Source organism: Thamnophis sirtalis, unplaced genomic scaffold (genome assembly GCF_051295495.1).
Source record: "Thamnophis sirtalis isolate CommonGarterSnake01/CBP01778 unplaced genomic scaffold, rThaSir2_p1.2 scaffold_12, whole genome shotgun sequence".
NCBI classification, from domain to species: Eukaryota; Metazoa; Chordata; class Lepidosauria; order Squamata; family Natricidae; genus Thamnophis; species Thamnophis sirtalis.
In genome coordinates, this window is record NW_028261392.1 from 22981821 (window position 1) to 23008631 (window position 26811).

At 39.5% G+C, this 26811-nt stretch overlaps 1 protein-coding gene across 8 annotated transcripts; it reads right to left on the reverse strand.

Annotated features, from left to right (window-relative positions):
* Positions 1–843: 843 nt before the first annotated feature.
* On the reverse strand, positions 844–25375 carry DZIP1 (DAZ interacting zinc finger protein 1). 8 transcript variants are annotated; one of them, XM_087726806.1, is made up of 20 exons: positions 25306–25375; positions 22897–23388; positions 20580–20664; positions 19823–19947; positions 19149–19310; positions 18478–18615; positions 17189–17251; positions 15357–15497; positions 14541–14592; positions 14312–14365; positions 13957–14040; positions 10786–10845; positions 9342–9487; positions 8224–8416; positions 7369–7498; positions 6936–6989; positions 5336–5517; positions 3696–3823; positions 2574–2733; positions 844–2145 (listed from the first exon to the last, which is right to left on the reverse strand). In XM_087726806.1, the coding sequence occupies exons 1-20, from the start codon at positions 25372–25374 to the stop codon at positions 2063–2065; spliced, it is 2601 nt and encodes an 866-aa protein (XP_087582932.1). In that variant the 5' UTR covers position 25375; the 3' UTR covers positions 844–2062. The 8 variants fall into 8 exon arrangements, with proteins under 8 accessions (XP_087582932.1, XP_087582931.1, XP_087582934.1 ...); XM_087726805.1 differs by having other exon boundaries at positions 19823–19950; XM_087726808.1 differs by lacking the exon at positions 15357–15497 and having other exon boundaries at positions 19823–19950.
* Between the last annotated feature and the right edge of the window lie 1436 nt (positions 25376–26811).

Here is a 26811-nt window from a genome sequence, read left to right on the forward strand (position 1 = left end):
GAGATTTTAGTCATTTTTATGAGACCAGAAATGTAGCTTTAGGAATTGTTTTGGATTAGAATAATGTTTAGAAGAACCTGATTGTTTAGTTGGGTTTAAAATAAACAATTTCAATTTTGTAAAAAAAAAATAATTATGCCTTCTGCCCCCAATTCAGTTCAAATTTTGCTTGTTAAAGGGTCGTTTAGGGTTACTAGGATACAATCTATAAAGTACACTGAAGTTATTAAATACCCTGAAACGCTAAGTGAGATAGTATCTGGTGTGATTCACCCGTCCCCTTGAGCAGTTATTTCTGCACGTTCAAGGCAAAAAGCAATTTTGTTGTTCGGAAGAGGCAGGAGTCAAAAGCAGGGGCATATATCACCTTCTCTTGCAAGTTTGATAACAATGACAGATGAGCAAACAGGCCAGGCCAGGCCAGAGGTCAGGTTTGACAGGTTACAAAACATGTGATGAATGTGTTCAACTTAAAGTGAACTGAAAAGCATTTTAATGCATCTTTCTTAGTTGCTTCAACCGATCCCCAAGCAGTGGTCATGTGACCTGATATGATCCCTAATATACCTGTGGTCACTATTTGGACAAAAATACAAAGCTTGGGATTCTCAGTCAACTTCTTTACCATTATAGAAATCTGCTAATCTTTCTTAAATTGAGGGGCTCCTTTCACAGAACGGCTGTATCAACAGATGTGGTTAAGTTTTTGGGTAGGGACTTTTAGCAGATGTGCAGTTAACTTTCAGCTCAGATGTTATGTTGCACCAGAGGAAACTGAATAGGTTTTGCAGTGTTTCCTACTAGTACCACTTTATAAATCCTTAGAAAAGACTACATCTGAAATACTGCATCCGGTTTTAGTCACCACATTACAAAAAATATGTTGAAACTTTGTGCGAAGAATAGCAACTAAGATGATTAAGGGCCTGGAAATAAAAACATATAAAGAACGGTTGCAGAAATTGGTTATGGACAGTCTAGAGAAAAGAAGGACTAAGGGGGACATGATACTAGTATTTCATTGTTTGAAGGGCTGCCACAAAGAAGTGGGGGTTAATTTATTTTCCAAAGCACCACAAGGCAAGGCAAGAAACAATGGATGAAAACTCATCAAGGAGAGAAGCAACCTGAAACTAAAGAGACACTTCCTAACAGTGAGGACAATTAACTAGTGGAACAGCTTGTGTTCAGAAGTTGTGGGTGCTTCGTCACTGGAGGTTTCTAAGGAAAAACTGGGCAGCCACTTGTCTGGAATGGCATAGGGTCTCCTGCTTGAGCAGGGGGTTGGACTAGAAGACTGCCAAGGTCCCTTCCAAATGATTGCCCAGCCCCCTCCCTCCAGTTACCCCAGCCCAGTATCCAATCTGCAACTCCCTAAGGTGTCATGTGGGATGCATCTTCAAGGGGCCTTATCAGGTTGTTATGCGAGGCGATTGGCCTTGACCAAGTCCAAACATCAACCATCAGCATGCGCAGAGGATGATGAGAACAAAACTCCCTTTCCCAATACCCTCCCCATTTCTATGGCAGCCGATAGCAAGCAAGCGAAGCAGAGGCTGACATCCAGCTCTATTCTGATTGATAATGGGTCTCACTGGTGGAATGCCTGTTTTATCTTGCCTCCTGGGAATTCCCTTCCTGAGTGACTCTTCTTCCTCCTCATCCCCCAACCCAGAAAGCAACAAGGATGAAAGTTGGCAGTGATGCAGAGAGCAAGAGAGTCCAGGATAGGAGCTGCATGGAAGTGCCAGGAATCAAAACAAATCCAACTGCTTCCAACTTTTTTGTCGTCCTAGATGTTGGAAAAGCAAGAAAGTAGAATTAAGTTTATATAAAGTCTTTGTATGATTTAAATATGTGTTGATTTTTAAAAAAAAGTATTAAAGCAGTATTAATTGATAAAACACTTTTAGCCACTTCTTCCAGGAGAACTAGCTGGAAGTAATTAAAAGCTCGCGTTTGATAAAAGGTAAAACTTTGGACACAATTTTGTAAAGAAAAGTTCCTTGTTAGTGCACCGTAAGAAAAAAGGACAGAAATCAGATTAAACCTCCTTGCACAATCAAATATCCGAAGAGTCACTCCAATCTGTAACAGTGACCAAGCTGCTTTTCAGTGAGCTTGAGATAGCTGCATCTTGACGTCCTGTTTAAAAAGAAAACAGTTATTTTGAAAGATTATTTTTCAGTGAGAAAGATGCTTTCATTCCCTGCCACCTTTTGTTTTTACACTTAGATAGGTTTTCATTATTATGCAGTCTAAATCTTTTTGGTTTAAATGCCATCTCCCATAATCATAGTTGGCCAATGTGGGAACTCTTCAGCTTTGGAATCAGTGCCATTGGGCAAAGCTAGGAAATTCATGAAACTCTCACCATGCTCTCAATGACTGCAATGGGAGAGTTGTACATCTTGTTGCCATAGGAACTCTTCCCAAACTAAGCTATCATGTAACTGATAGGTCTATATAAACAGTATCCACAGCCACAGTAGATGTAGGTATAGATTAACACCCCCCTCCCTTTTCAAATTGTTCAGGAAAAATATAACACAGCAATTCTAGCGTGAAAATACCTTCATCCTTTATTGGTTTTCCCCCTTCATGGGTCGTTGACACAGCACCTGGATCATTCTTTTCAACAGCACGTACATTCTTATTTTTCTCATTTTTCAAAGGTTTTTCATCTTCCAGAGATGATAAATCCCAGTCATCCTCATCTTCAATATCTGTAAACTATATATAAAAAAGAAATAACAGCAATTTCTTCAACTTAGGAAATGCTTAGCAATATTTCACTGAGCGATGGTTCTCAATCTTTTTCAACACAGTAAAACAGTAAGATGAAAGAGATACATCAGACTATCGAAAGACATTTGGAATTCTCAGGAATAATGCAGAAAAACAATGATTTTATTTTCCTGCTTTAAAAAAACTATTTGAGGAGACAGTATAATGATGTATATTTTCTTGATTCATTACTAAACATGAACATTGTATCAACATAGATAGAAAAAACTGTTATTCTAAAAAAAAAACAGCGACCTCTACTGAAAGGAGATAGAATGAGTATGATGAAAGCAAAACAGAATAGTCTATCAGATATTACAGTTGTAATTCTTTTTTTAAAAAAATGCAGCACTGTTAAAATGTTTCTACTTGTACCTCATTCGTTTACACTGGGAAGAACATGTATTTTATTCTCCATTGAAAATAATGTTTCATTAAAGCTACATTAAGAATTCCAGTGGATACAAAATACAAGCTGTATGTAGGATTCTACTGCTCTGAACTTAATTCTGGTAGTGGTTTGCTAGGAAAAATATTGATAATAATAAGACCAGGGTGATCGTGGAACCACAACAATAGAAGCTTTTGGATCCATGGCACTAGGTGTGTATGAGGACCCAGATTGTTGGGGGCAATATGCTGACTCTCTGTAAACCGCTTAGAGAGGGCTGAAAGCCCTATGAAGCGGTATATAAGTCTACTGCTATTGCTATTGCTATAAGCAAAGTCTGGAAATGTTAGGGATTTCTGCATGGAGGATTCTGGATTTGACGGTTTGAGTTGCTCTTTGCAATCACACAGTTACAGTTCTATGATTACGCCACTTGACATCGGAGTCAAATGGAAGTGTGGACAATAGGACCAGAAAACATTTAGCGGGACAGCCTAGAATCTGATTTGGGAAATACCTTTACTTCCTGGGCACATGCATGAATAGATGATGAACCACCATTCATTCCTCCAATTTCTTTGCTTTCCTTTCTTTGGCTCAAAAGAAACTTCTCCATTTCATCCATCTCATTTTGAAGTAAAGAGCCTAAAACCCATCAAGATAGAAGACAGTTAGTTTATAAAACAAATATTTGAAGACACAGTGGCAGTAGCTGCTCCGCTCTCAACATTTCTTTAACAAGACTTAGTCCAGAGACCACACTGTACAGTTCTTACACCCATACCTATCTTTCTTCCAGCATTTCAAGGGGACATACAAGGAATAACCTCCATTTTTTCTCTCCACAATAACACTATAATATACATTGGTCTAAAAAATTGGCCCCAAGTCACCCAGTAAGTTTCCAAGGCTGAAATCTGGGCTCCCTTTCGAAACTAGCAGACTTTTGACTATCCTGGTTTGGGTTGTGAAACTACACACCATCTTGCTGATAAGGTGGTTTTCTACTTTTGCCGCTAGCCCGTGTTCTGCCCCCTTTCATTCCCCATATAAAACACGGCTGGCTGCTGTTCCTTGTATGCCATTGCAGCAAACTTGTCCCACTGCTGTACCATCTCAGATTTTAAATTAAGGAAATATTCAAAAATGAATATTGTTTAGTTATTGTATATTTTAATTTCATAAAATACACAAGAAGTGTATTTTTATGAAATAAACATGGTGAAATTTATTTCTTCTGGGCATATGAAATGCAGCCCAAGTAAAATTAACCTTACATTAATTGGCAAAAGGTTAATAGGGAAGAAAACAATTAGATCCAAGGCAGCTGTTCGGAACTACATTCTAGACATCAAGTACACACAGCAGAACCAGGATAATATGGCTATCAATAATTCTGCACTATCCTGACATTGGACGGGAAATTACAGCAAAGTAGAAGAAAAGAACACTTGCAGAGATTAGCCAATTTTGTACGCCTCACTGCATTATCACCCAAACTCTGATCTCGAAAATTAAAGTACATTCCAATCCTGAAATTAGACTTAATAAAATGTTGATTAGCTCCCACCTAAAATAATGATGAAACCTTAAAACAGCTGTCAATCTCTCAAGTCATAATCAAAGAAAAAAGCAACCTGGAATTAAGAAGAAACTTCTTAATGGTGAAGACAATAAACCAGTGGAACAGTTTGCCTCAAGGGTGCTCCATCACTGGATGTTTTCAAGAAGAGACTAGACCAGGGGTGTCAAATTTGCATCGTCACGGCATCATCACATGACATACCAAGACTTTCCCACCCTTTGCTAAACCGGGCGGAGCCAGCACGTGACACATCCGGCCCGCGAGTTTGACACCTCTAGACTAGGCAGTCAGTTATCTGAAATAGTATAGGCTCTCCTGCTTAAGCAGAGGGCTGGACTAGAAGTCTTCCAAGGTCTCTTCCAGCTCATTCATTCTATTCTATTTTCTAAAAGTCCTAATTTGGTGGTTTACAAGGATTCTTTAGGTTAGGAATTGTTTTCCAATTCTCTGACATGGTTCATCTGCTTCAGCTTGCCCACCTTTTAAAGGCAGTTTCTCCTCCCTTACATGTGCCATGTATTTTTAGCTCCCCCCCCCCCCCCAAGTACTGCCCACATAATTAGCTTTTGTACTTCTGGATGGCTTAAGATCTACTTCATCTTCAGGAATGTTTACATCACTCCGATATGCAAATCTTGGCAAATTATCTTTGCTGTGGTCCTTGGATGCCTTATGCAGAGCTAATTCAGGTGAGATGTAGGAGTGCCTGATGTCATTTTCCTCCACTTCCTCTTCTGAGCTAAATGGAGAAGTTCTGGGAAAACAAAAATTCATCCATGAATTTAAGCTGTTCCAGTTACAGCAATTTTAAAAATATTGGTTGAGGGAGCTCAACCAAATCTCATTGTACATATGTTGTGCACTGACAATAAAGAATTATTACTATTAATTAACTTTCTATAATAAAACTAGAATCGATAATCTAGCAAACATTATACCTAAAACAGTTCCTTAGCAACTCTCTTATCAAAGCAAGGCTAATTGGGAGATGTACCCATTTTTGTTGGAAGATTATTTTGGCATCAATAGGCAGATATATAACTATTACATCATAAGAGCAATGAAGCAAACTCTAGAACAGGAGTGTCAAATTTGTGTTGTCACAGTGTCGACATATTGGGACTTTTCCCCCCTTCGCTAAAACAGGCGGGGTGAAGCCAGCATGTGACAAATCTGGCCCGCAGGCTGCGAGCTTGGCACCCCTGATCTAGAATAAACCCACTCTATAAAAATAAGAATTAGTTAAACTATTTTTTATTACTATTTAGGCAGAATTCTATTTCAGCCTTTTCCAAAGTAGTGCTCTCCAAAGGTGCTGGATTAAGTCCTTTCATGATTTTTAGTGAAATAACCTGTATTCCAGCTTATTTCAAAGGCACAAGGTTGGAAAATGATGAGCTACATATAGATTTCAGCCAACTAATTCACTTAATTCCATTCAAATTAAAAGGTAGATGACCTAAAGTAGTTGAATCATAACCATTGGTTGTTCCTGTTATGTATAATATTCAATGTAATTTATGAATCCAGAAGTATGCAAATAGCATTTTAGGAGGTCAAGAAATCAGAAGAAGATTAACAGATTTCGGATCAGAAGCAGAATGTCCTGTCCAACCCTCTGCTCCCCTTTCTCTTTTTGCTGTCCTTGTCTCCAATCAGCCTACACTACACTTCTTTAGGCAAAGTGGCACAGGTAGTCCTCGACATACGACAATTATTGAGCCCAAAATTTCCGTTGTTAAGCGAAACATTTGTTAAGTGAGCTTTGCCCAATTTTACAGCCTTCCTTGCCACATGTGTTAAGTGAATCACTGCAGTTGATTAGTTGGAAACCCGGTTGTTAAGGGAATCTGGCTTCCCCATGGACTTGGCTTGTCAGAAGGTCACAAAAGGGGATCATGTGATCCTAGAACACAGCAAGTCATAAATGCCAAGCAACTGAATTCACAACTGAATTTTGATCACATGACCATGGGGATGCTGCAAAGGTCGTAACTATGAAAAACGGTCCTGAGTCCCTTTTATCAGTGCCGTTGTAACTTTGAATGGTCACTAAATGAACTGTTGTAAGTTGAGGGCTACCTGTATATCCAATTTGTTCCAAAATTAATTTTTGGTTGTCTAATAGAATTCTTATTTCAAAGCATGCAAAACAAAATGAAGGCAGCTTACACCGTACTAGGTGGCTTTCTAGAAACGTCATCCTTCAACATATTCTTCTTGGTTCTGGAAGGAAGAGAAAACAAATATTTGCAGTTTCTTTTGGCTAGTAAGATGCATACTTCATACACTGCCATTTGTTTTCCTGAATTTCCTCACTGGAGCCATTGGCTTATAGAGTTGGTTGATATGAAGGTTAAGCTGACTATTCCCTTGCTCTTCTTAAAAATGTAAATGTCTGTTTTCATGAGGTCAGAGGAAATAATATAATAATTTAGTAATCCCCACCATTACTTCCTGATCATCAATGGGCCACTCAAGAGTCACCTGAACCATGAGATGGGAACCTAATAAATTTCATAAATAAATAAATCACCAAGAAGACAACACTATCAGCTACTCATAAAGCATGCAAGTTATATCTTACCTGAATTTTTTAACTTACTTTGGGGTCGAAGTGTTTTCAGCAGGCAAAGTTCTTTGCACGGGTGAATGTTTGGCAAAGGAAGAACGTTTTACTGGCCTGGGGAAAACGGTTGGTAATGAAGTTCCTAAGCGAGTTGTCCTGTGTTTAGCTGTAATGAAATGATAAGAAAGGTGTCATTTAAACCACATGCCCTGTCTACAAAAGAATACTTACTGAAATTATGTCACATAAAAGAACAAAAAAACAGTATTTCCATTTTGCTTACAAATATTACACTAACCCTATCAAGTCACTAGATTACCAAATCACAGGCTCTCTTTAGGATCCCACATTCCCACTTTGTGGGACCATTTCCTGTCACTGTCTCCTTCCTCATGTTTCTCAATCTGAGCAACTTTAAGATACTGGACTTTAAACTCTCAGAATGCTGGCTGAGGAATTCTGAAAGTTGGAAGTCCATACATCTTAAAGTAGGAATAATATGAAGAATATTCTTGTTTTTATTTTACTTTCTATACCTACTGTGACTTTGCTAAAAAATGAAGTTGTAAGTGTATACTTTTAATCTTTACTGCTATATTTCGTTAACGAAGCGTATAAAAAATCATGTTGATAATTTTTCATTATCTATTTATGTCAAGCTAGAACCAATCAGCCTATTTTCCATATAACTTGGAAATGTTTAAATCTGAATGACACAATGATTTCATGGGATTTATGATTAGCATTAATTGAGACCTGCCTGTTATCAGTAAATGTAAGTATTACAGTCATGTTATACATACGAACTGGCCCACGTTTATTTTAAGGAATCATTTACAGATAGCAAAGCTAAACTTTTAAATCTGACCCAAGCATAAATAAAGATCATACCTTCTGAAGAAAGATGAGGGTTGGAAAGAAATCTGCTGCAAGATGATTTTTCAGCAACTCTGAAACTGACTTGTCGTTCAAGTTGCTCTCGAATGTGCTGAATGTCAGGCACTTGTTTCTTTCTCTCTTCTCTAGCAGTCTCAACAGATATTAAGACTCTGTTCAGATGATCACTTGGGATGCCATGTACTCCCTGGATAAGATGAATTAACAAAAATTAAAAATAATTTTATTTTTTCGGGAATAATATAAATTATTCATGGGAAATGATGGAACAATACAAAGACAAGAAGCAGAAGAGAGGGAGGGAGGAAGGGGGAAAAAAGCTTCCTGTCAGGCCTGCATCTGTATTCCTTTTGGATCTTTGGCCTGCCACACTTTCTATTATTCTACTATGCCTTTTCTATTGTGGGAAAATGAGAGGGGGGATTGTACGGAGCTAAATGCTATGTAGCCATAACAAAATTCTTTCTAGAAAGCCAAGGTCATTCTTTGTCTCGGCACCTCTGCACCAGACCAAAACTGGATGGGTGGAACTGCTAGCATGGCAGTGGAAGATTGGACCATGTAATGGACTTGTGGGTGGGGGGCAAGATCTTGAATTTTCAACTGGGTGGGGAAAACCGGGAAGCTTTCAAATTCGGGTTTTCCCAGATGTGCCAACATGGCTTTCTTAATAAATTGGAACTTTGAACAATATTTGCCTTGGACTCCGATTTAATTTTGGATGCTACATGGAACCCTGTATATTTTTCTTTTTCATGCAAAAAGTCTATTAGAGAAAACCAATATATTTAAGGTTGACTGGAAATAATAAATAAAGTTTTTCTCTCTTTTGATTAGAATCTATTTAGTCATCTCTGCCAGTTCCATCATCTGACATTCCTACATAGTGTTGAGTCTTTCCACTTTTGAGCATATAACAGTCTTGTTACAGATGTACATCACTACTTTACTACCTCTGTGCTAAGATACTGTCTTTCGCATTTTTCCTATTCAAAAGCAATATTTTGCATGACACAAGGTTCAGAATGTCAGGCAAGCACATCTAAAGATCGCTGCTCTGAAAAAGGCATTAACATTCCTTCACTCATTTGAACAATTTAAAGTGATCTTACGGATTTAATTCCCAAGGATTCCAACTTTTCTGCTAGGGTCTGCTCCAAAACAGTTCTCAGCTCTTTTGTTAATGAAGGATCACTCTTCAAGGTCTTTATCACGTGAGATGTATTCTTTCCTTTTTGGGGCACTTGCTTTTCTATTTCTGAAACAAGCCAGATATTTTTCTTTTAAAAAATCACATCATAAAATCAATACACGCTTCATCAAAATATTTGCAGTGTATTATGCACTCACCTGAATTTTCTGCCTAACAAATTCTAATGTTTCTATATCAAAAAGCAAAGCAATAACTTAATTTTAAATATAACTGGGCCAACTACAGAAGTCCACAATTCAACTCTTTCTTTTGGTCACAACTGCATCTGACAAATCATGTTATGCATTAGGTATCAATTATAGATAGAGTAAATCCATTAAAAGGTATTTATTATTTATTTTAGTGGACCTACTCTTAAGAATAATTTTCAATCCAAACCAATGTAGATAAACATATAATGTGATCACAGAATCCTAATAATAACTACAGTGTTTTCCTCCAAAAAAAGACCAACCGGAAAATAAGCCCTAGCATGATTTTTCAGGATGCTCATAATATAAGCCTTATGCCCAAAATAAGGCCAAGTTAAGACTGCCAGCCAATCTAGTACCATATTTACTGGAAAATAAGTCCTAATGCATCTTTTGGAGCAAAAATAAATATAAGACCCGGACTTATTTTCATGGAAACACAGGTAGTTCAGTGAATATAGTTAATCATGCACATTGTTACTTATTGTAACATCTATGTCATCTATTATTTTTTTCTGGAGGACCAATCTGTAGCCAACTATTTCAAAACTACTCTCGATAGAGAAACTTGAATAAATAAATAACCTTTGTCCAGAATGGTATAAAGTCTCTTGCTCAAATGGGGTTAGACTAGAAGACTTCCAAGGTCCCTTCCAACCCTACAATTCTATGACTTCTTGAAGACAACCGTAAATCTAAATAAGACAGGAGGTATGTTTAAACAGTGGGCTGAAAGCCACACAAGCTAAGAATTGTATCAAATGAACTACAAAGAATTCCAACAATACCCCCCCCCCCCAAATAAAGAGAAATTCAAAACCAAGGAAACTGCTTGGCCTACTTTCCTTGACTCAATTGTCTGTAGGTGTAAGAAAGTTCATGGGAGGCTGGATATAAGGATGAATAAAACAGAATCCTAGAGAGAATAGTGGTGGACACTAATTGGCAAAAGGGAAGCCAAGCAATAGGAGAAGCTACTTTTCAAAAGGATCACAGAAACACTGAGGCTATCTGAAAATGTTGAGATAAGACTTTTTGGGTCTTCTGGTAGAAGAAATGTGACACTGCTCTCATGTCTCTCGCTCTCTCATACACACACATCATGCAAGAAGAATTTAGGCCACAAAAACTTCCATTGGTCCTGTTGATTACCTTTTTCATTCTCTGGAAGCTCCTCTATGGGCTCCAGCATGTGTACCAAAAGGGCCTGTTCTAATAACGAGGAAACACATGAATAGCAGGAGAGACAGAAAGACAGACAGTATAAAAACAGGTAAAGCTAAAGCCCAGAGAATGAGAACAATTCAAAAAAGTGTGGAAACGTACCAAATACATATTTATTTGGTGATTAAAACCTAATCAAATGCAATTATTTATTGTCAACTTAATGCAAATTGTTATTTGCCTCCAGCTGCATGCACCTGTCAAAATATTTATTATCACGCATAACTTTTTTTCAACCTCTAATCACAAACTGCAGGTTAAGTGGATGATGTTATGTTTTGGGATTTAAACTAAAAAAAAGCCATTAAGAAATTTGCTCTAATTTTTTCCTCCTGCCATCATATAATCCAACAGACATTAGGACTTTGCCCCTACACCATGTACAGATATTGGGGCAGTGGGGAGATACATTATTTCAGTCAGATTGCAGAAGCAGGCAATCTCTACTCTTGTATTAAGGATGCATTAATTGATTCCTGAATTACTTCTCCCAATAGATGTAAGCCATAATAGCAATGTTATTCTTTGATGCAATTCTCACAGTACAGTCCATTGAAGCTTTTCTAAATTGGATGGTTACTTTAGCTTGGGCCTTAGGATTTTCTCATTATGTGTAAATGAGAAAACTGAGTAAAAGCTCTTTGGCTATTTCTAACGTACATATGGTCCCTGTGCTCATATCACAACACTGATCTATCAAAGAAAGTATCATTTTACTAGTAACAGTTCAAAGCAAAGTGAGACATTTTACAAAAGCTTCAATGGACTGTACTGTGCAAATTGCCCCAGAGAATAATATTGCTGTCATGGGCATTTAGCATCAATCTTCATAACTGAATCTCTTCTTCAGTTTTCCAGCTTAAATATAAATCAAGAAGTCAAGTGGACACTACTTTGCAGGTAAGAATAGTTACTTGTGCCATCTACTTACGCTGTTTCCTTGTTTGGTTGCTCTACGATACAACCAAAGTCCCAGTTATTATGGCAGCTATGCTCAACAAAAAAACCATCCAAACCTCTGCTTTTGCATCTACCGTGTTTCTCCAAAAATAAGACAAGGTCTTATTTTCTTTTGACCCCCCAAATAAGCACTTGGCCTTATTTTCGGGTAGGTCTTATTATTTTTGAGGTACAGGAAGTGTCAAGCTTGGTCACTTCATCGCTGCTGCTATGTTGCAATATTTTTGGGGAAGGCTTATTTTAGTGCATGCGCTCAAAAGCCCGATTGGGCTTATTATCCGGAGAGGTCTTATTTTCAGGGAAACAAGGTACCCATCTTAAGATTCCAGCTTTTCTGGGAGAGATACAGTCATTATAAATCTAATCTTTGCCAACTTTATTACTGATTATAATAAAATGTCATCAAGAAATTCTACGCTCTCAGTATGCCATTCTCCTTCAGGATTCCATACAGGAAGCCTTCAGTATGACTACAGGTATATGAAGATCACCTATATGCTGGGACAGCCCCATACATATCAGGCAATCATGTTAAATAGCCTTTCTCCAAAATAATCATTACTCTAATAATATAATTCTATCGGAGAGTAAAAATGCAATCATAAACTTACACATTATAGTGCTGGGGAGTTGCGAATAATAATGCATTGGCACAATACAAACCTAGTAATTTATTATTTGCACCTGGCGTCACAAGCTGGAAAAGTTAGTTGCCACTAGCAAATTAAGTTTCTTCATTTGTTATGAATACCTATGTTCATAGATCTGATTTTAAAGCAGTAACTATAAAAGGCAGGAGGAATGTGAAAGTGCAGGAAGAGAGGCATACATAAGTAGAAAGGCTTTTTGCTACTTAAATAGGCAATCACCAATAAAATAACCCAGATCAAAACCCAAATATGTCCAAACTGAGTAAGAAATACTAAATACTGAGAACTTTGTGATATCATTTAGACATTTTTGTATGTTTACAAATAGCACAGGTTAAATTGCTATTCAAAGGTAGCTTCAAGAAACAGAAGCTGCTACTACAAGTAATGATCTATTTGGGAAAAAATAAAGATACCTGTACAAATTGAATAGCTATTCACAATGACAGATAAAAGATTCCCCATATCTTAAAATGTCCGATCCAAATAATCCAATTATTTGAATTGGCGCTGTTATCGTGTGATACAATTCCTGGTGCTGAAGATTATACTTCTATAATCATGAACTTTTGTATGGGATACTAGAGAGATCCCATCTTACAATTCTTTGATTTATATTGATACACTGGGCATTTTTCCCTGGACATAAATTGCCTAAAATTGGAATTGTCCACATAGCAATTCCATAAATTGGAATTATCATAGAAAGGCAAATGCAAACTGGTGAGGTTGAAATACAAGCAACTCGTCCACAAGGTACCAAGTACAAATGTAGTTTGTACCCTGAATATACAGTAAAGTCAGTTCATTGAATCAACATATTTTCTACTCTAGCAAAAAAAACTATTTAATGAATGCAGAACTGCAGTTTGTACCCGGAATATACAAAACCCATTATAAAACCCATTTTATAAATAAATGCAGAAATTGCAATTTGTACCTGAATATACAGTAAAACCAGTCCAATGAGCCAACATATTTTCTACCCTAGCAAAACCCCTTTTTTATAGTAAGCAAACAATTGAGGCAAAATGATACATAACTTGCTTTGTTCCTGAATATGCCTCAGAGGTGGGGCTGGGACCTCTTCTGAATAGTCTCCCTTTTTCTTAGCAATAAATCCACCCATTTTACTCCCTCCCCACCCTCTTCATTTTCTCTTTGAGAATCATTCCTTTCCAAACACGCTTGTTTCTCCTTGAAGTGCTCCTGGCCAACCAGAAAAGCAATTAAATGTTACAAATGAAATAAATCTCCAGATCCACCCAGAGCCTTTTGCAAAATGAGAGTAATGGTTCTGCAGGCATAGTACGGTCCCTGGGAGTACTACGTTGCGCTTTCTTTGTCTAGCCTATCCATTTTCTCTCATCTCTTGTGTATTTAAAAATCTCTTGAGATAAAAACACATTTCAATTAGGTGGGTTTTTTAAAAGGTCCTATTATTACCAATTTTATTCAAGGTGCTTATCCCAGATTAATATAAACTAACCTTGGACAGCAGATTCTGGACGCTCTTTTGATAACAGTCTTACAGCTGGGAGAACGGATTGATTTTCTGCTTCAATTCCAAAATCTATTGAGCCAGCCACAAATTAATTTGATTACAACACGTTTTATGCTCTTAGTTAAAAATCCTTCAATTTTGATTTTAAATAGAAACAATTATTGTACAGAAAGAAAATGTCAGCAAGTTACATTTATGCCAATGAATATAATGACTGATTTTTCCAATATATTTCAGGAGAGCTTAATAAAAAAGATTGTTCCATTAATTAAATTTAGTTGTTACTTATTATCCCACAGGACAATACCTAAGGAGTTGCACGTCTATTACAGAAACCTACCATGCATGGATGATGGGCTTGATTTGGGTTGAACATTTTGTGCTGAAGTTTTCACTGGAACAAAAATATGAGAGGATATAAGTGTCAAACTTCTCCTTAAAATAAACTGCACATATTTCTAAACAAGGATATGTGTTTTTTTTCCTGCAAAAGCAGTTTTGTAATAAAGTTTTTAAAAAAGTATTTGTGCCACATTTTAAACTCTTTCTTTCTTAAAAGTCCTACTTACCTTCAGATAACTTTAAGTTTTCTACTGGTTTTTTTGAAGCCAGTTTTTCTATCTGAAATTACAGGGTTAGAAAACATGGATAGTGATGCAGAAATGAGAATTTGCTTATGCAGTGCTAGTTAAGAATCTGCCATTTTGATAAAGTAAGGCTTCCAGGTAAGTGGTAGGGCTTCATCAACAGATGGGAAGCGATACGATGCTTTTGCAATAACTCCTCGCTGCACAAAGTCTCCCCTCCAGATGAACTGCTCTTAAGTGGTCCCAGGTACAAAGACAAGCACATACAATAGGTGGCAAGAAAGAGGAGACTATTCCTTACTATTATGAACTCAATGTTGGCTGAATATATTACTGTCAAGTCTGGCCCAGTGGCAAAAGGACCTTTTGTCATGGCCAACTGCAATTATAAGCAAAGTCTCCTTCACAAACTAGTGCTGGTGACTTCATGGCCATGAGATTTCTTGATAGTGGTCCATCAAAATTCTGGCTTCTGAGTTTAGCTCCCTAAGCCCTAAATTTGTATTTCTCTTTTATGCACATTTTCTTCCATTTTTCTAATTCTTTGAAAAGCAAAGCCCAGATGCAGCCTAAACATGTATTCACCTTTCAGCAGCCATGCTCTATTGCTGACTTGCAGGCCTACTAAAGGAACAAGAAACACTGATTGTAAGAACACAAAATGAGAAGTCTGTAAGGATAGAAAGTATTTACCGTACTTATGTAATTACTGGAATTCCAGCCGTATTTTTTCATATAAAAAAGGTCCCTTTGCTTATGCTCTGGCATTTTAGAAGGGCACTAATACATGGAACAGACCTGATTTTTCTGGATAATAATAAGATCATTTTGTTCTTGCAGCTTTTGTCCTAGTTCTTCTAGTCTCTTCTGATAGAAAATGTTGCTCATATTCAGTTCCTCAGCCACTGATGCTTTAAGCTTCTCAATTTGAGATGTGAGCTGAATAGGTTAAATATGGAAAATGTCTATTTAACTAGAATCATTATGTTTATCTTATGCTATCTTATGTATCTTATTATATATTTATAATATAAAATTACTGGTCTAATTTCCTCCCAATGTTTTTTTGGACATAAAAGATTAAAGGGCAGACTCTCTTCCCCTTCAGCATTAGGAAAATAGAAATATATGCACTATGGAAAGTTAATCAAGACATTTCCCTTTTAGGATAAATAATTTAGATTTACGAAACAGGCTTATTTTCTTAAGGAATTAGCAAATCCATTAATTTATGATACTTTTGTGCTCTTTGGTACGGTTAGGCAACTTAGGGCCCTCAAGATAGTAACTAGAGAGTATCAGGGTGCCTATCCTACTCAACAGGTTTGTGATGACACACAGAAGATTTGTGTAACTGTCACAATCAACCAAAACTAGACAATGCATTATGGGCATAACAGACTGTATAGTTTGCAGTGATACTCTTTCAGAGGAAAAGATTGGTATCCTGATTAAGGTGACTCTTTTTAACCACATCATTCCACATTTCTCCATTTGTAAAACTCCTTTCCTGAGTCTTCCTATTCCACTGGAAGCAAGAAAAAATATGTAAGTATAAATTTTGTCAAAATTCCTAAGTTTACCTTGTTCGTAATTATCTTATAAACCATGAATTTATCTATCTTATAAACTATGAAAAAAAACCACACACACACATACACACTTTTACCCTTTACTTTCTGTACTTCTTTTAACCTTTGTCATGTATAAAGGATTTCTGTCAGGGAAGATGTTTCTCCATTGGAATTCTTGGCTTTACCAGTTCATATGTTCACAGAGACAAATCTGAATGTAACTGAAGAACTTCAAAGTAATTCTTGTAATAGCATACTTCTTGCATGCTGTAGCTTATTTTTCAATAAAAGAACTGAATGTGAATACTTCATGCAGTTATCATATTTTTTGGCATATAAGATATACCTTTTCCCCTCAAAAAAGGCTGAAAATCTGGGTACGTCTTATACACTGAATACAGAATTTTCTGCCTCCTGAAACCCCAACTCCTTCACCAAAATGACCATGCATAGCTTGTAGGCGGCTTTCAGAGAGCTCCTGGGGGCTGGGGAGGGCAGAAATAAGAGCCGAGGTGGTGCAGTGGTTAGGGTGCAGTACTGCAGGCCACTTCAGCTGACTGTTATCTGCAGTTCAGCGGTTCTAATCTCACCGGCTCAAGGTTGACTCAGCCTTCCATCCTTCCGAGGTGGGTGAAATGAGGACCCAGACTGTGGGGGCGATATGCTGACTCTGTAAACCGCTTAGAGAGGGCTGAAAGCCCTATGAAGCGGTATATAAGTCTAATAAAATAAAATAAAAAACCACACGCCCCCCCCCCCCCCCCCAGGAACACTCTACAAGTCTCCTAAGAGCTATTTATACCCTTTTAAAAAAGAACAACGGGGCCGTTTTCACAGAAACAGGCTGTTTTTGGGAGGTTTGCAGAGTGCAAAAACTTTTTTTTTAATTTGCCTCTTCAAAACCTTGGTGCATCTTATACTCCGAAAAATACGGTACTCAGCATGAGAATCAGTGAAATTTTACATAATCCAAGGTGGATTTAAAATAGTCATTCTGAATGGTTTACCATGTCTGTATTATTTTTTTCTATGTAGGAAACTTTCATTCAGATTTACCTGGTGCTTTTCATTTTCATGTTCTTCTTGAAGCGTTTGTACCTTAGAAGACCACTTAGCTTCCTACATAAAACAAATATGATATTGGTACTTTGAACAAAGTCTTAACTTTATATTGCTTAATTTTGTTTTATTGAAATCCAAGTTATCAACTTGTGTCAAACTCACAATATAAATAAACATGCTGTGGCAGTTATTAAATAAGTCTACATTGCTTATATTAAGAAAGTAAAATTAAACAGGTTATCTGAAACTAGAATCACACTGTGAAATTACTTTTGCTTTCTGTGCCCAAGTTGATTGCCTAGATCACTTCATGTTCATGTTGAAGCTACTGAACCAGCTTAGTTTGAGACCATAATAGACATTATGAACTAATTTAGTTTGTCATTTTAATGTCTGGGGTCTTCCTAATAATGCACCTGGCTCTGAGGGTCTAGAATACCTACTTATCAAAAATCAAATTCCAAGAATTTGTGGAAAACCTTTTTTTTTGGGGGGGGGCAGGGGAGGGAAGGGAGAGAAGGATATCCCAGAGTTTATGGCATTAAGGAGAGGGAATCTGGATTCAGATGAAAGAAGACAAATATTACATCCAACCCAGGTATACATTATACCACACTCTAAGGTAAAGGTAAAAGTTCCCCTCGCACAAGTGTGCTAGTCGTTCCCGACTCTAGGGGGCAGTTATCACCTCTGTTTCAAAGCCGAAGAGCCAACACTGTCCGAAGACGTCTCTGTGGTCATGTGGCCGGCATGACTAAATGCTGAAAGCGCACAGAATGCTGTTACTTTCCCACCAAAGGTGGTTCCTATTTTTCTACTTGCATTTTTACATGCTTTCGAACTGCTAGGTTGGCAGAAGCTGGGACAGTTAACAGGAGCTCACTCTACTAGGGATTCGAACCGCTGAACTTTCTGATTGACAAGCTCAGTGTCTTAGCCAGTGAGCCGCCGCGTCACTTTGTCACATTCTAGAAAAGACAAAAAGCTGAAACCACCTTTCACCAATCTAAAGCACAACTGAGTCTGACTCTAGAAGAAAATACATTAACATAATCTGAGCATTCCTGAGAGATCTAATTCTGCCTTCACTCATCCATGTCCCCAAATGAATTGCAATCTCAATCATCCCCAACCAATGTGGTCTTTCTTGGCTTTATTGGAAACTGATTGGAAATGTGTTCATCTTACAGGGATGTGAGGGAAGACCAAATGCACATAAATTCTTTCTCCCTGTTTAAATCTGGAGTCTGAAGTCACAGTGCCTGACATTTGTATTAAATTACCTGTTTTTCAAGAAGCTGCATTACATTCTGATGATCCACAGCAATCCGATGTTTCTCATCTGTTAATTCAACGGTATCTTTTAAAGTGCCTAAATTGGATTTCAGATGTTGGTTGGACTTTTGTACCTCTAGCAAATGCTAATAGGGATACAACAGCAGCAATCAGAGTAAATTCAAAGTTCTCTTTGGAAAAATAAATAAGCTGGCATATTCTGCTAGAAATACTTCTAAAAGGCAAAGTATTTTTTTTGCCATCTCCACCAACCCCCCAAATTTAGCCATTTTCTTGAACTCTAATTACTTAAATAATAAACCACCCCACAAATATAAAATACAATTATTTGTTTTTAAGTTCAAAGGAATAGGTGTTCAAGCCACACTTTTAGAAACTTTTCAGGAAAGTAATGAATATGTGGGGCAAAAGGGGAAGAGAAGTGATATCCTTTCCAATTGAAGGGGTTCTGATGGACAATCTTAGCAGCTGCATATGAAAATAATCCTCGGCTTGAACATAGCAGGAATAGGGGTACATGGGAAAGGAAGGAATTTGTGGCTGAAGGACAACCAGTAAGCTCAGGTTTTTATAAAGTTCTACACCCTTTCCATTATTTAAAATATAAAACTGCAATATTACTCTATAGAGTACACCATCCAATTTCTCAGCTACTTACATTTTCTAATTCTGAATTTTTTGCAGTTAATTCTTTAAATTCCTTCATAAACATCTCTTTCACCTTCTCAAGTTCACGGGCCAATTTCTCCTTTTCTTCGTCTTTCCATTTGTGAAATAAGTGCCGAATCTCCTCCTCTTTGGATCGGCGATCTTCATATTCCTGAAATTGAATGAAAAAGCTATTTTAAGAATTCCAGAAAGTCATTTTCTAAAATTCCTGCCTTTTGATCATGATGCTTATTCCAAACCAATGAAACCTTATCATAAATTAATGTGATATATGGATTGTAAAATATTCCAATCTAACTAGAGGATTGCTGATCAGTGAAAAAAGGTTTGTAGGAAGAGATAATGGAAATGGTGATGTGTGAAAATGTATATTGTATATCCTTTTAACCTGGCTCATTGCTAGAACAACTTTTTGATGAAATCTATGGGCAGGATAGACAATTCTGTGAAATTTCCCAAAGAACATAAAAAAGAAGTGCAGATTTCATATGCAACCACCAAGTCTAAAACAGTCAATCATTTTTCCATCTACATTTCACTCTGTAAAGTGCAAAAATATCAAACAAGGCTAGTCTTGATTTTCTTCTTTGAATGCTGATATTGGTTTAGATAATCTTAATTAGTAAGGTATAATTGGATGGCATCTTACAGAATGTCCCCTACCTTAGACAGTTTGACTACATGGGCATGTTGTTCAGCTTCTAATTGAGACCTGGTAAGTTGTAACTGCTCTTTCAGTTCGTTGATCTCCTCCTGCAGTTTATAAGTATGTGATTTTTTCTTCCGATCTGCTTCAAAGAATGTATAATGGTGATAGTGCTTGTTAATATACTTCATAGAAATGCAGTTCTACTTACACAGACATTTGAAGCATTATTTTTTCCTGTGGATTATAATACCAAGTACTTCCTCAGTACATTACCATCTAAAGAATGTAACAGAGATTATCCAGAAAACAAAAGCCTATCGCAAACAATAGATTTGCTTAATGACCAGGGTGTTTGCTTAATGAAATTGGGTCAGTCATGTGATGACCTGCTTTACAACCATAATGGCTTATGCCCTTAAGTGCCAGACTCAATTACGGTTGTAAGTTGAGGATTAGCTGTAGATCTTTTCCTCTGAACATAAACAAAAAATTAAAACTCACTAAAAATAAAACCTAAAAAAAAATATTAAAGTTACATAATGTTTTATAGATACAAACTGTACAAGCTGCATTTGTAAAATTCTCTTTAGCTTAATAAGGGCCCTAGTAGGTTCTTGATATTGGCAAGAAGTAACAAATGTGCTGGATTTCCTAATAACGAAATGGCTCTCTAAACAACCTCTCCTCCTTGTTCTCTAAATAGCACCTACTGCACTTGTTTGCTTTTTTTGAACAAGAAAGATTATGGATTGGATGTTAGATTTCACTTACCAGTGACTGGTTCTTCTGAATGGCGACGCTGCAAATGACTGTGCAGGAAAGAAGCGTTCATAAAGGCTTTGTCACAAAACTGACACTGTAAAATAAAAGTTTGGTTAAACAACATCTGTGAAACCAAGTAATTTATCTCAGTATGTTTATTTTTATCTCTGTATGATTTAATGTATGTCATTATTTCAAATGACAGTTTTGTTCTGAAAACAAGAGCCATTTAAGTAATTTAATGGTGGTAGTATGGTGCAGGGAACTCAATCCCTAAACAAAAGGACTGAAAAAGACTTGTGATTAAAATGTATAAATATTACAAACATTACAAGCATATGCTTTTAAAAGTACAATGCATAAAAAGAAACTTAATTCTTCTAAATCACTACTGGTGACAGCTGGTGGCAGTACCCAGTTGATATGGGTTAATCTTGAAAGAATCCTTGGACAGAAGGGAATTGAATAGTGACTAGACAATTCATGCTCCATTGATGTCATCACGTGAGCATGAGGATGCTGCTTTAGTTATAAGTATGAAAGACAGTCAAAAGCCACTTCTTTCAGTGGCATTGTAAGTTCAAACTAATGTAAGTTCAGGAGTACCTGTATATTATCATTATCATGTAGATTCAAGCTAGCATAATTCACACCGTATTACACTTAATTAGGTTATGGCAGATGAAACGGAATACTGGATTCTACTGCAATGTACAAAGACTATACAGTAGAGGCATTATAGAACAATTCAGAAATGTCTGAAATTCTGCCAATGGGCAAGGTAAGCAGAAGTCAACAATTCTGGGCTACTCTTTTAAAATTGCAAGCAGAAAGAAGTGACAGAAAGGATTAGCCCACCAACGTAATTTAATAACTTTAGGAGAATCGCATTCTTGAATGTATACAGGGATTAAGTCATGATGCACTTAAACACTGTGACAAGGTCATCAAATGAGGCAAAACTCAACAACTATTTCTTTAACCTTCAAAAATAGTCCCCAATACTTTATTGTTTTGCTTTATTTACAGCATTTGTTATTCCTAGGTATCAAAGCAAAAGCAAAAGACTAACTTGTAATGAGGCTTTCCCACATATTCAGAACAGTACCATCCATACTGAGTTCAAATCCCCAAGCTCACAACCAAGTCTACTCCCCCTCCACAAAAAACCGGGGGGGGGGGGGGCGGAGATACTGTAATCCTCCATTCATACGGACATAACAATATCAAATGCCCTTTGGGTCACATCAACTTCTACATGTCAGTTGTGTTGGCAAGCCGGCTGCCATGGGACATGTTTTTCAACCTCCCAAGGCTGCCTCCAAGAAGTAACCCAAGTCAGGCCTGCTTAGCTTTCCAGCTCCACCAGATTTGGCCATATCCCACTTCAGGGGTCCTTGGTGCTCTCTGACCTCGGTTGCTTTCTTGCAGATCTTTCATGACCCAAACTAGGTAACATCATTGCACTGATATTAACCTTGTTTGGGTAATGAAAGGCCTGAAAGTAAACAACCAAGCTCAGAGAGCACCAAGCACCCTTCAGGCCAACCCTGGGCTACAAATATTCTCCTTTACAGGTAGTCCTCGAGTTCTGACCATAATGGAGCCCAACATTTATGCGGTTGTGTTAACTTAAATGTTAATTTATGTTAGGAGCCGTGGTGGCGCAGTGGGTAGAGTGCAGTACTGCAGGCCACTTCAGCTGACTGCTAGATCAGCAGTTCAGCGGTTCAAATCTCACCGCTCAGGGTTGACTCAGCTTTCCATCCTTCCAAGGTGGGTAAAATGAGGACCCGGATTGTTGTTGGGGGCAATATGCTGACTCTGTAAACCACTTAGAGAGGGCTGAAAGTCCTATGAAGCGGTATATAAAAATCTGCTATTGCTATTGCTATTGTTAAGTGAGTTTTGCCTCATTTTATGAATTTCCTTGCCACGGTTAAGTGCATTTAAGTTAGTAACATCTTTGCTAAGTGAATCCGGACTCCCCATTGACTTTACTTGTCAGAAGGTCGTAAAAGCTGATCACAAGCCCCCAGGACACTGCAACTGTCATAAATATGAAGCCGTTGCCAAGCATCTGAGTTTTGATCATGTGGCCATGGGGATGCTGCCAACATTATAAATGTAAGTCATAAGCAACGGTCATTAAATGTAAGTCAAATATAGGCCATAAGTCACTTTTTTAGCTCCATTGTAACTTCCAACAGGTCACTAAATGTACTGTTGTAATTTGAGGACTACCTGTATTAGTACCCCACTTCCCCAAATCCATCACTAGCTCCTCGATTAGGAGCCAAGCTTTCTGTCCACCCTGCCAGCCCACCTGGTGATAGGTGGCCCCGGCCTGGAGCATCATCTGCTGGGTGGCGATCATCTTCTTGCGGCGCTTGCACTCCTCCTTGAGCAGCCGGATCTGCTGGGCCCCGCGGGCCACATCCTTGGCCAGCAGGTCGCGGTGAGCGTCGGCGGCGCGGAGCAACTCCTGCCCTGCGCGGAGTTGGGCGCTGAGGTAATCCTGGGAGTGGAGCAGGTACTCGAGGCAGAGCTGGGCCAGGCGCAGGAGCTTCAGCAGCAGCGGGTCGGCGGGGCCCTGGCAGTGAGGACAGCGTTCGCGGCCGGCGTTGCAGAAGGTGACGTGCTCCAGGTGCTCCTGTAGCACCGCAACGTTCACTTCGGCCGCCACGCGGTCCACTTCCACGGCGCTCAGGCGGCGCCAATCCGGGCCTTCGAGCCGCGAGCGGAATTGGAAAGGAGGCAGGGCAGCCCCGGGCGGCGGAGAGGTCGCCGCCGCCGCCATCCGAGCTGGCGGGTCCGCCTGTTGGGACAGAAAGAAACGGGGTTCCCGCACCGCCACCTGGCGGGGGTGTCTTCGCCGGCCTGGCGGGCGCCGCATGTCTTCCCCGTTGCCGCGGCAACCGAGGCGGCGTTGCTGGAGTCTCACGCGAGGAGGGGGTCCCTGCTAACCGCCCACGAACAGGCCTCCCCGACCCGAGGGCATTTTTCCCGCCATGGCATCCTCCCTTTCCTTTCCCCTCTCCCCCACTTTTTGCGTCCTGCGCTGCCTCCCAGTTTTCCCCTTCTCGATCTCAGGTGCCCGAAGGCGTCTGTGAAGGCCCCACGCCTTCAAGCGCCCGTGGGCGAGGAAAACGCTGCTTCAGAAACCGAGCTTCGCCTTCAACCTCCCCTCTGCCAAGGCGGGCTGAGAAAATCTGGAAGGCCGCTGGATGGCAACAAAACGAAGCAGGAAACTCCCTGCTGTTTTTTTTTATCCAAATTGTTGCGGATCCAGACGGTTAGGGGCTCCAGGTAGGCTTTGGCTGGCCTACCTCGCAGGGGAGGAATCTCCACCCTCCCGCACACAGAGATGTAATCATTTTACCAACTCCCTGTCATAAAAATAAATTTCAGTTGCATTAGAGCAGGGTAAACTTTATACCCTGGTCATGCAAAGTTTCCCAACTAGGAGGAATCACTGGTTTCTATTTAAAGGTTTGAATCAAATGCAAGCAAAATTGCCAATTTCAACTTTGGCACACCCAAAAGTAAAGGTAAAAAAATATATGTATAAAAACAATTAATTTTTGGTTTACCCATTGAGGCTTCAGATCAAGAAAAAGAGAAGTTGAACGCAGGCATCACCAACTCTTAATCCTAATTTCAGGGAGATTATCACTAGATTTGTCTTTGGAAGCATCACTTTTCCTATAAGCATCCATTTTGCACTGGCAGCACCATAATCGCTCCTAATTTGGGAAGCGTATAGCATCTGTAGCATCTGACATATCATAATCTAATAATCCTTCAATGCAATGGCACTCAACGTTTAAGATGCAGTCATATATTATGAGGAAGGGGAAACCTTATCATTAATGTAAAAACAAGCTTCCTATGGCTCCCTACTTACCTCCCTTGCTTTGCATTTCCAACAATTAACACAAGGAAAATGGTTGGTTAATTTGGATTTAACTTGTGGTTTGCTGATAAGCCAGTTGCCTATTATTGTGAGGATTTCTGTATTATCGAATATAAATTAAATCGTCTTTTAGCATCTCCCTCTGACTTCAATGTGATTATATGATTACAGTCATATACATATACGTATGTTAAGTTATATATTTACAGATATTCACACAATTCTATCTATGACAAAATGAGTTGCAATCCCATAACAGTGCATGCCCCTAAAATGGAAGGGAGCGACCACAATATTATTTTTTATCAAATAAAAGCTCACGTTAAAAAAAGCCAAATGAATATTGACCCAATATGCAGCTCAGCCGCATGGCGTATGGCTCTAATCCCGGTGTAAAAAAAAAAAAAGTCACCGCGATTCGAGGCACTTCTTTCCCGCGAAGTTGGGAAAACGAAGCAAGCCAGGGAGGACCTGCTCGAGATCAAGCTTTATCCCAAAAGTCAAGCCCAATTGCAAAAGAAGAGGGAGACGAGAGCCGAGGCTCCCAGGCTCTTAGAGACGAAGCGAACGGGTTTCCCGCCAGCCCCGTTTCCCCTCCTGGGTTCGCACTCCCAAAGCCGGGGATGTAGAGCCAGAACAGGCTCCCTCTGCTGGTTGAGATGCGGGAAGATCCCGTCCCGGAGCTCTGCAAGGAGGCGGCCGGCGGCAGAGCCGGGATAAATCAACACCCCAGGCCATTTGATTGCCCGCATTGAAGGGCTCTCCCTCCCCCGAATGCGGCGACCCCTCCGGTCGCTGCTCCCCTTTCGCTCGCCTCACCTGGATCAGCCGACGTTCCAGAGAAGCGGCTTCCTCGGCTGCCCAACCCCGCCTCCTGCTCTTGCGCATCCCGCAAGCGATCGCACGGCCCCCCGCCTTAAGATGCTCGGGCACTCGGCGATTTTCCGCCCGTCTTCCCCCCTTCCCTTCCGCTCCTCCAATCCGATTATCCCCAGGCGTGGTGGAACAAGCGGAGGCAAGAAGAGGCCTTTGGTCTCGTGGCCGGGAGAAAGACCGGGATGCGGAAGAATAAAGCAGCCCCTTCTGTTCCTCCAGGAGTAAAATTCCAGAAGTGCGGCTGGGATTAATTTCGGATCCGCCGTTCATTGCCGAGGAAGCCAAGCGCGGCCGGGTGCATACTCTGGATTTGCAGAGTTGGTTTGATGCAGAAGCCACCTCTGTGCAAACCCGTCCCAAATGAATCGATGGCTAAATGTGGTGTGGAGGCGTGAAGACTCGCCTTTCGGGGCAACCGTGCAGAAAGGGGCCAGCTTTCTCTTTTTCTACTTGATCGTCTGACCCACAGGCTGTAGGGACCTCAGCCAAACATTGTCCAAGGTCAGACATTGGTCAGCTTCTGAGTTGGGGCAGGCTGCCCCATGGGATGCATGGGCAGAGGATTTTTTGGCACATCCAGTTGCTGGTTTTACCAAAACTGAAAAGAAAATCCGAAGCAGCAAGTTCAATGGGAACAAGGAACCTAGGAAGCATGAAAACTCAACTAGTGAATGTTGAAATGAATCAACCACACCTTGATTTCTTAGACACCAGTGAACTAGGATAGACTGGAAGTGGATACTTTAAGAAAAAAAGTTACCTGGACACAAAATGCAAATCCTTTCATAGCCAGAAAATGTATTGCAAGAATAGTTGTTCAGCACAAAGTAGCCGATTGGGTTGCCACATATTCCCCTTCAGCACCACTTTGCAAACCTGCTGCCTACATGTCCTTTCTTGGAGGATGTGACCCGTTGCCTTTATTAAAATAACTAGACAACCTATCATTGCTTCAAAAATATTTCCCTACCTAACGCTTATAAACCCCTGTACAATTTCCACAACATTTGCTGCACTTCCCTGTACCGTTGTGCCCCTCTGCACAATCTCCCCAACCCCATATGGCGCCTCTTCAACACACCTTAAAGAGAGATCCAACCTAGGAGAAATTTCCTCACAGTCCTCGCCTTCAAAAGTTGTGTGTGTTCCATCACTGAAAGTTTTAAAAACAGATTGGACAGCCATTTGTCTGAAATGATATTGGATCTCCTGCTTAAGCAAGGGGTTAGACTAGAACAGGGGTGTCAAATTCGGATTTCATTGAGGGCCACATCAGGATTGTGTTTGACCTCAGGGGGCTGGTGCAGGCATGACCAGCTCATCGTCATTCGTGTCCGGCCACCTGTGGTGGTCTGAGAGCACTTTGTCAGCGAAAATGGGCTCCTGAGCTGCGTTTTCATATGTGATGGCTTCTGCAACCCTCTATCAAGAAAAATGGAACTTGGGAGG

Excerpts from the sequence above, each read along its gene's own strand:
- DZIP1 (XM_087726805.1), bottom strand. The coding sequence starts at position 25,374 with ATGCGCAAGAGCAGGAGGCGGGGTTGGGCAGCCGAGGAAGCCGCTTCT. Across the intron at positions 15,498-17,188 it reads ATGAAAATGAAAAGCACCAG|CTCACATCTCAAATTGAGAA; the intron begins GTAAATCTGAAT and ends TAACCTATTCAG. Across the intron at positions 14,593-15,356 it reads TTATTATCCAGAAAAATCAG|ATAGAAAAACTGGCTTCAAA; the intron begins GTCTGTTCCATG and ends CTGTAATTTCAG.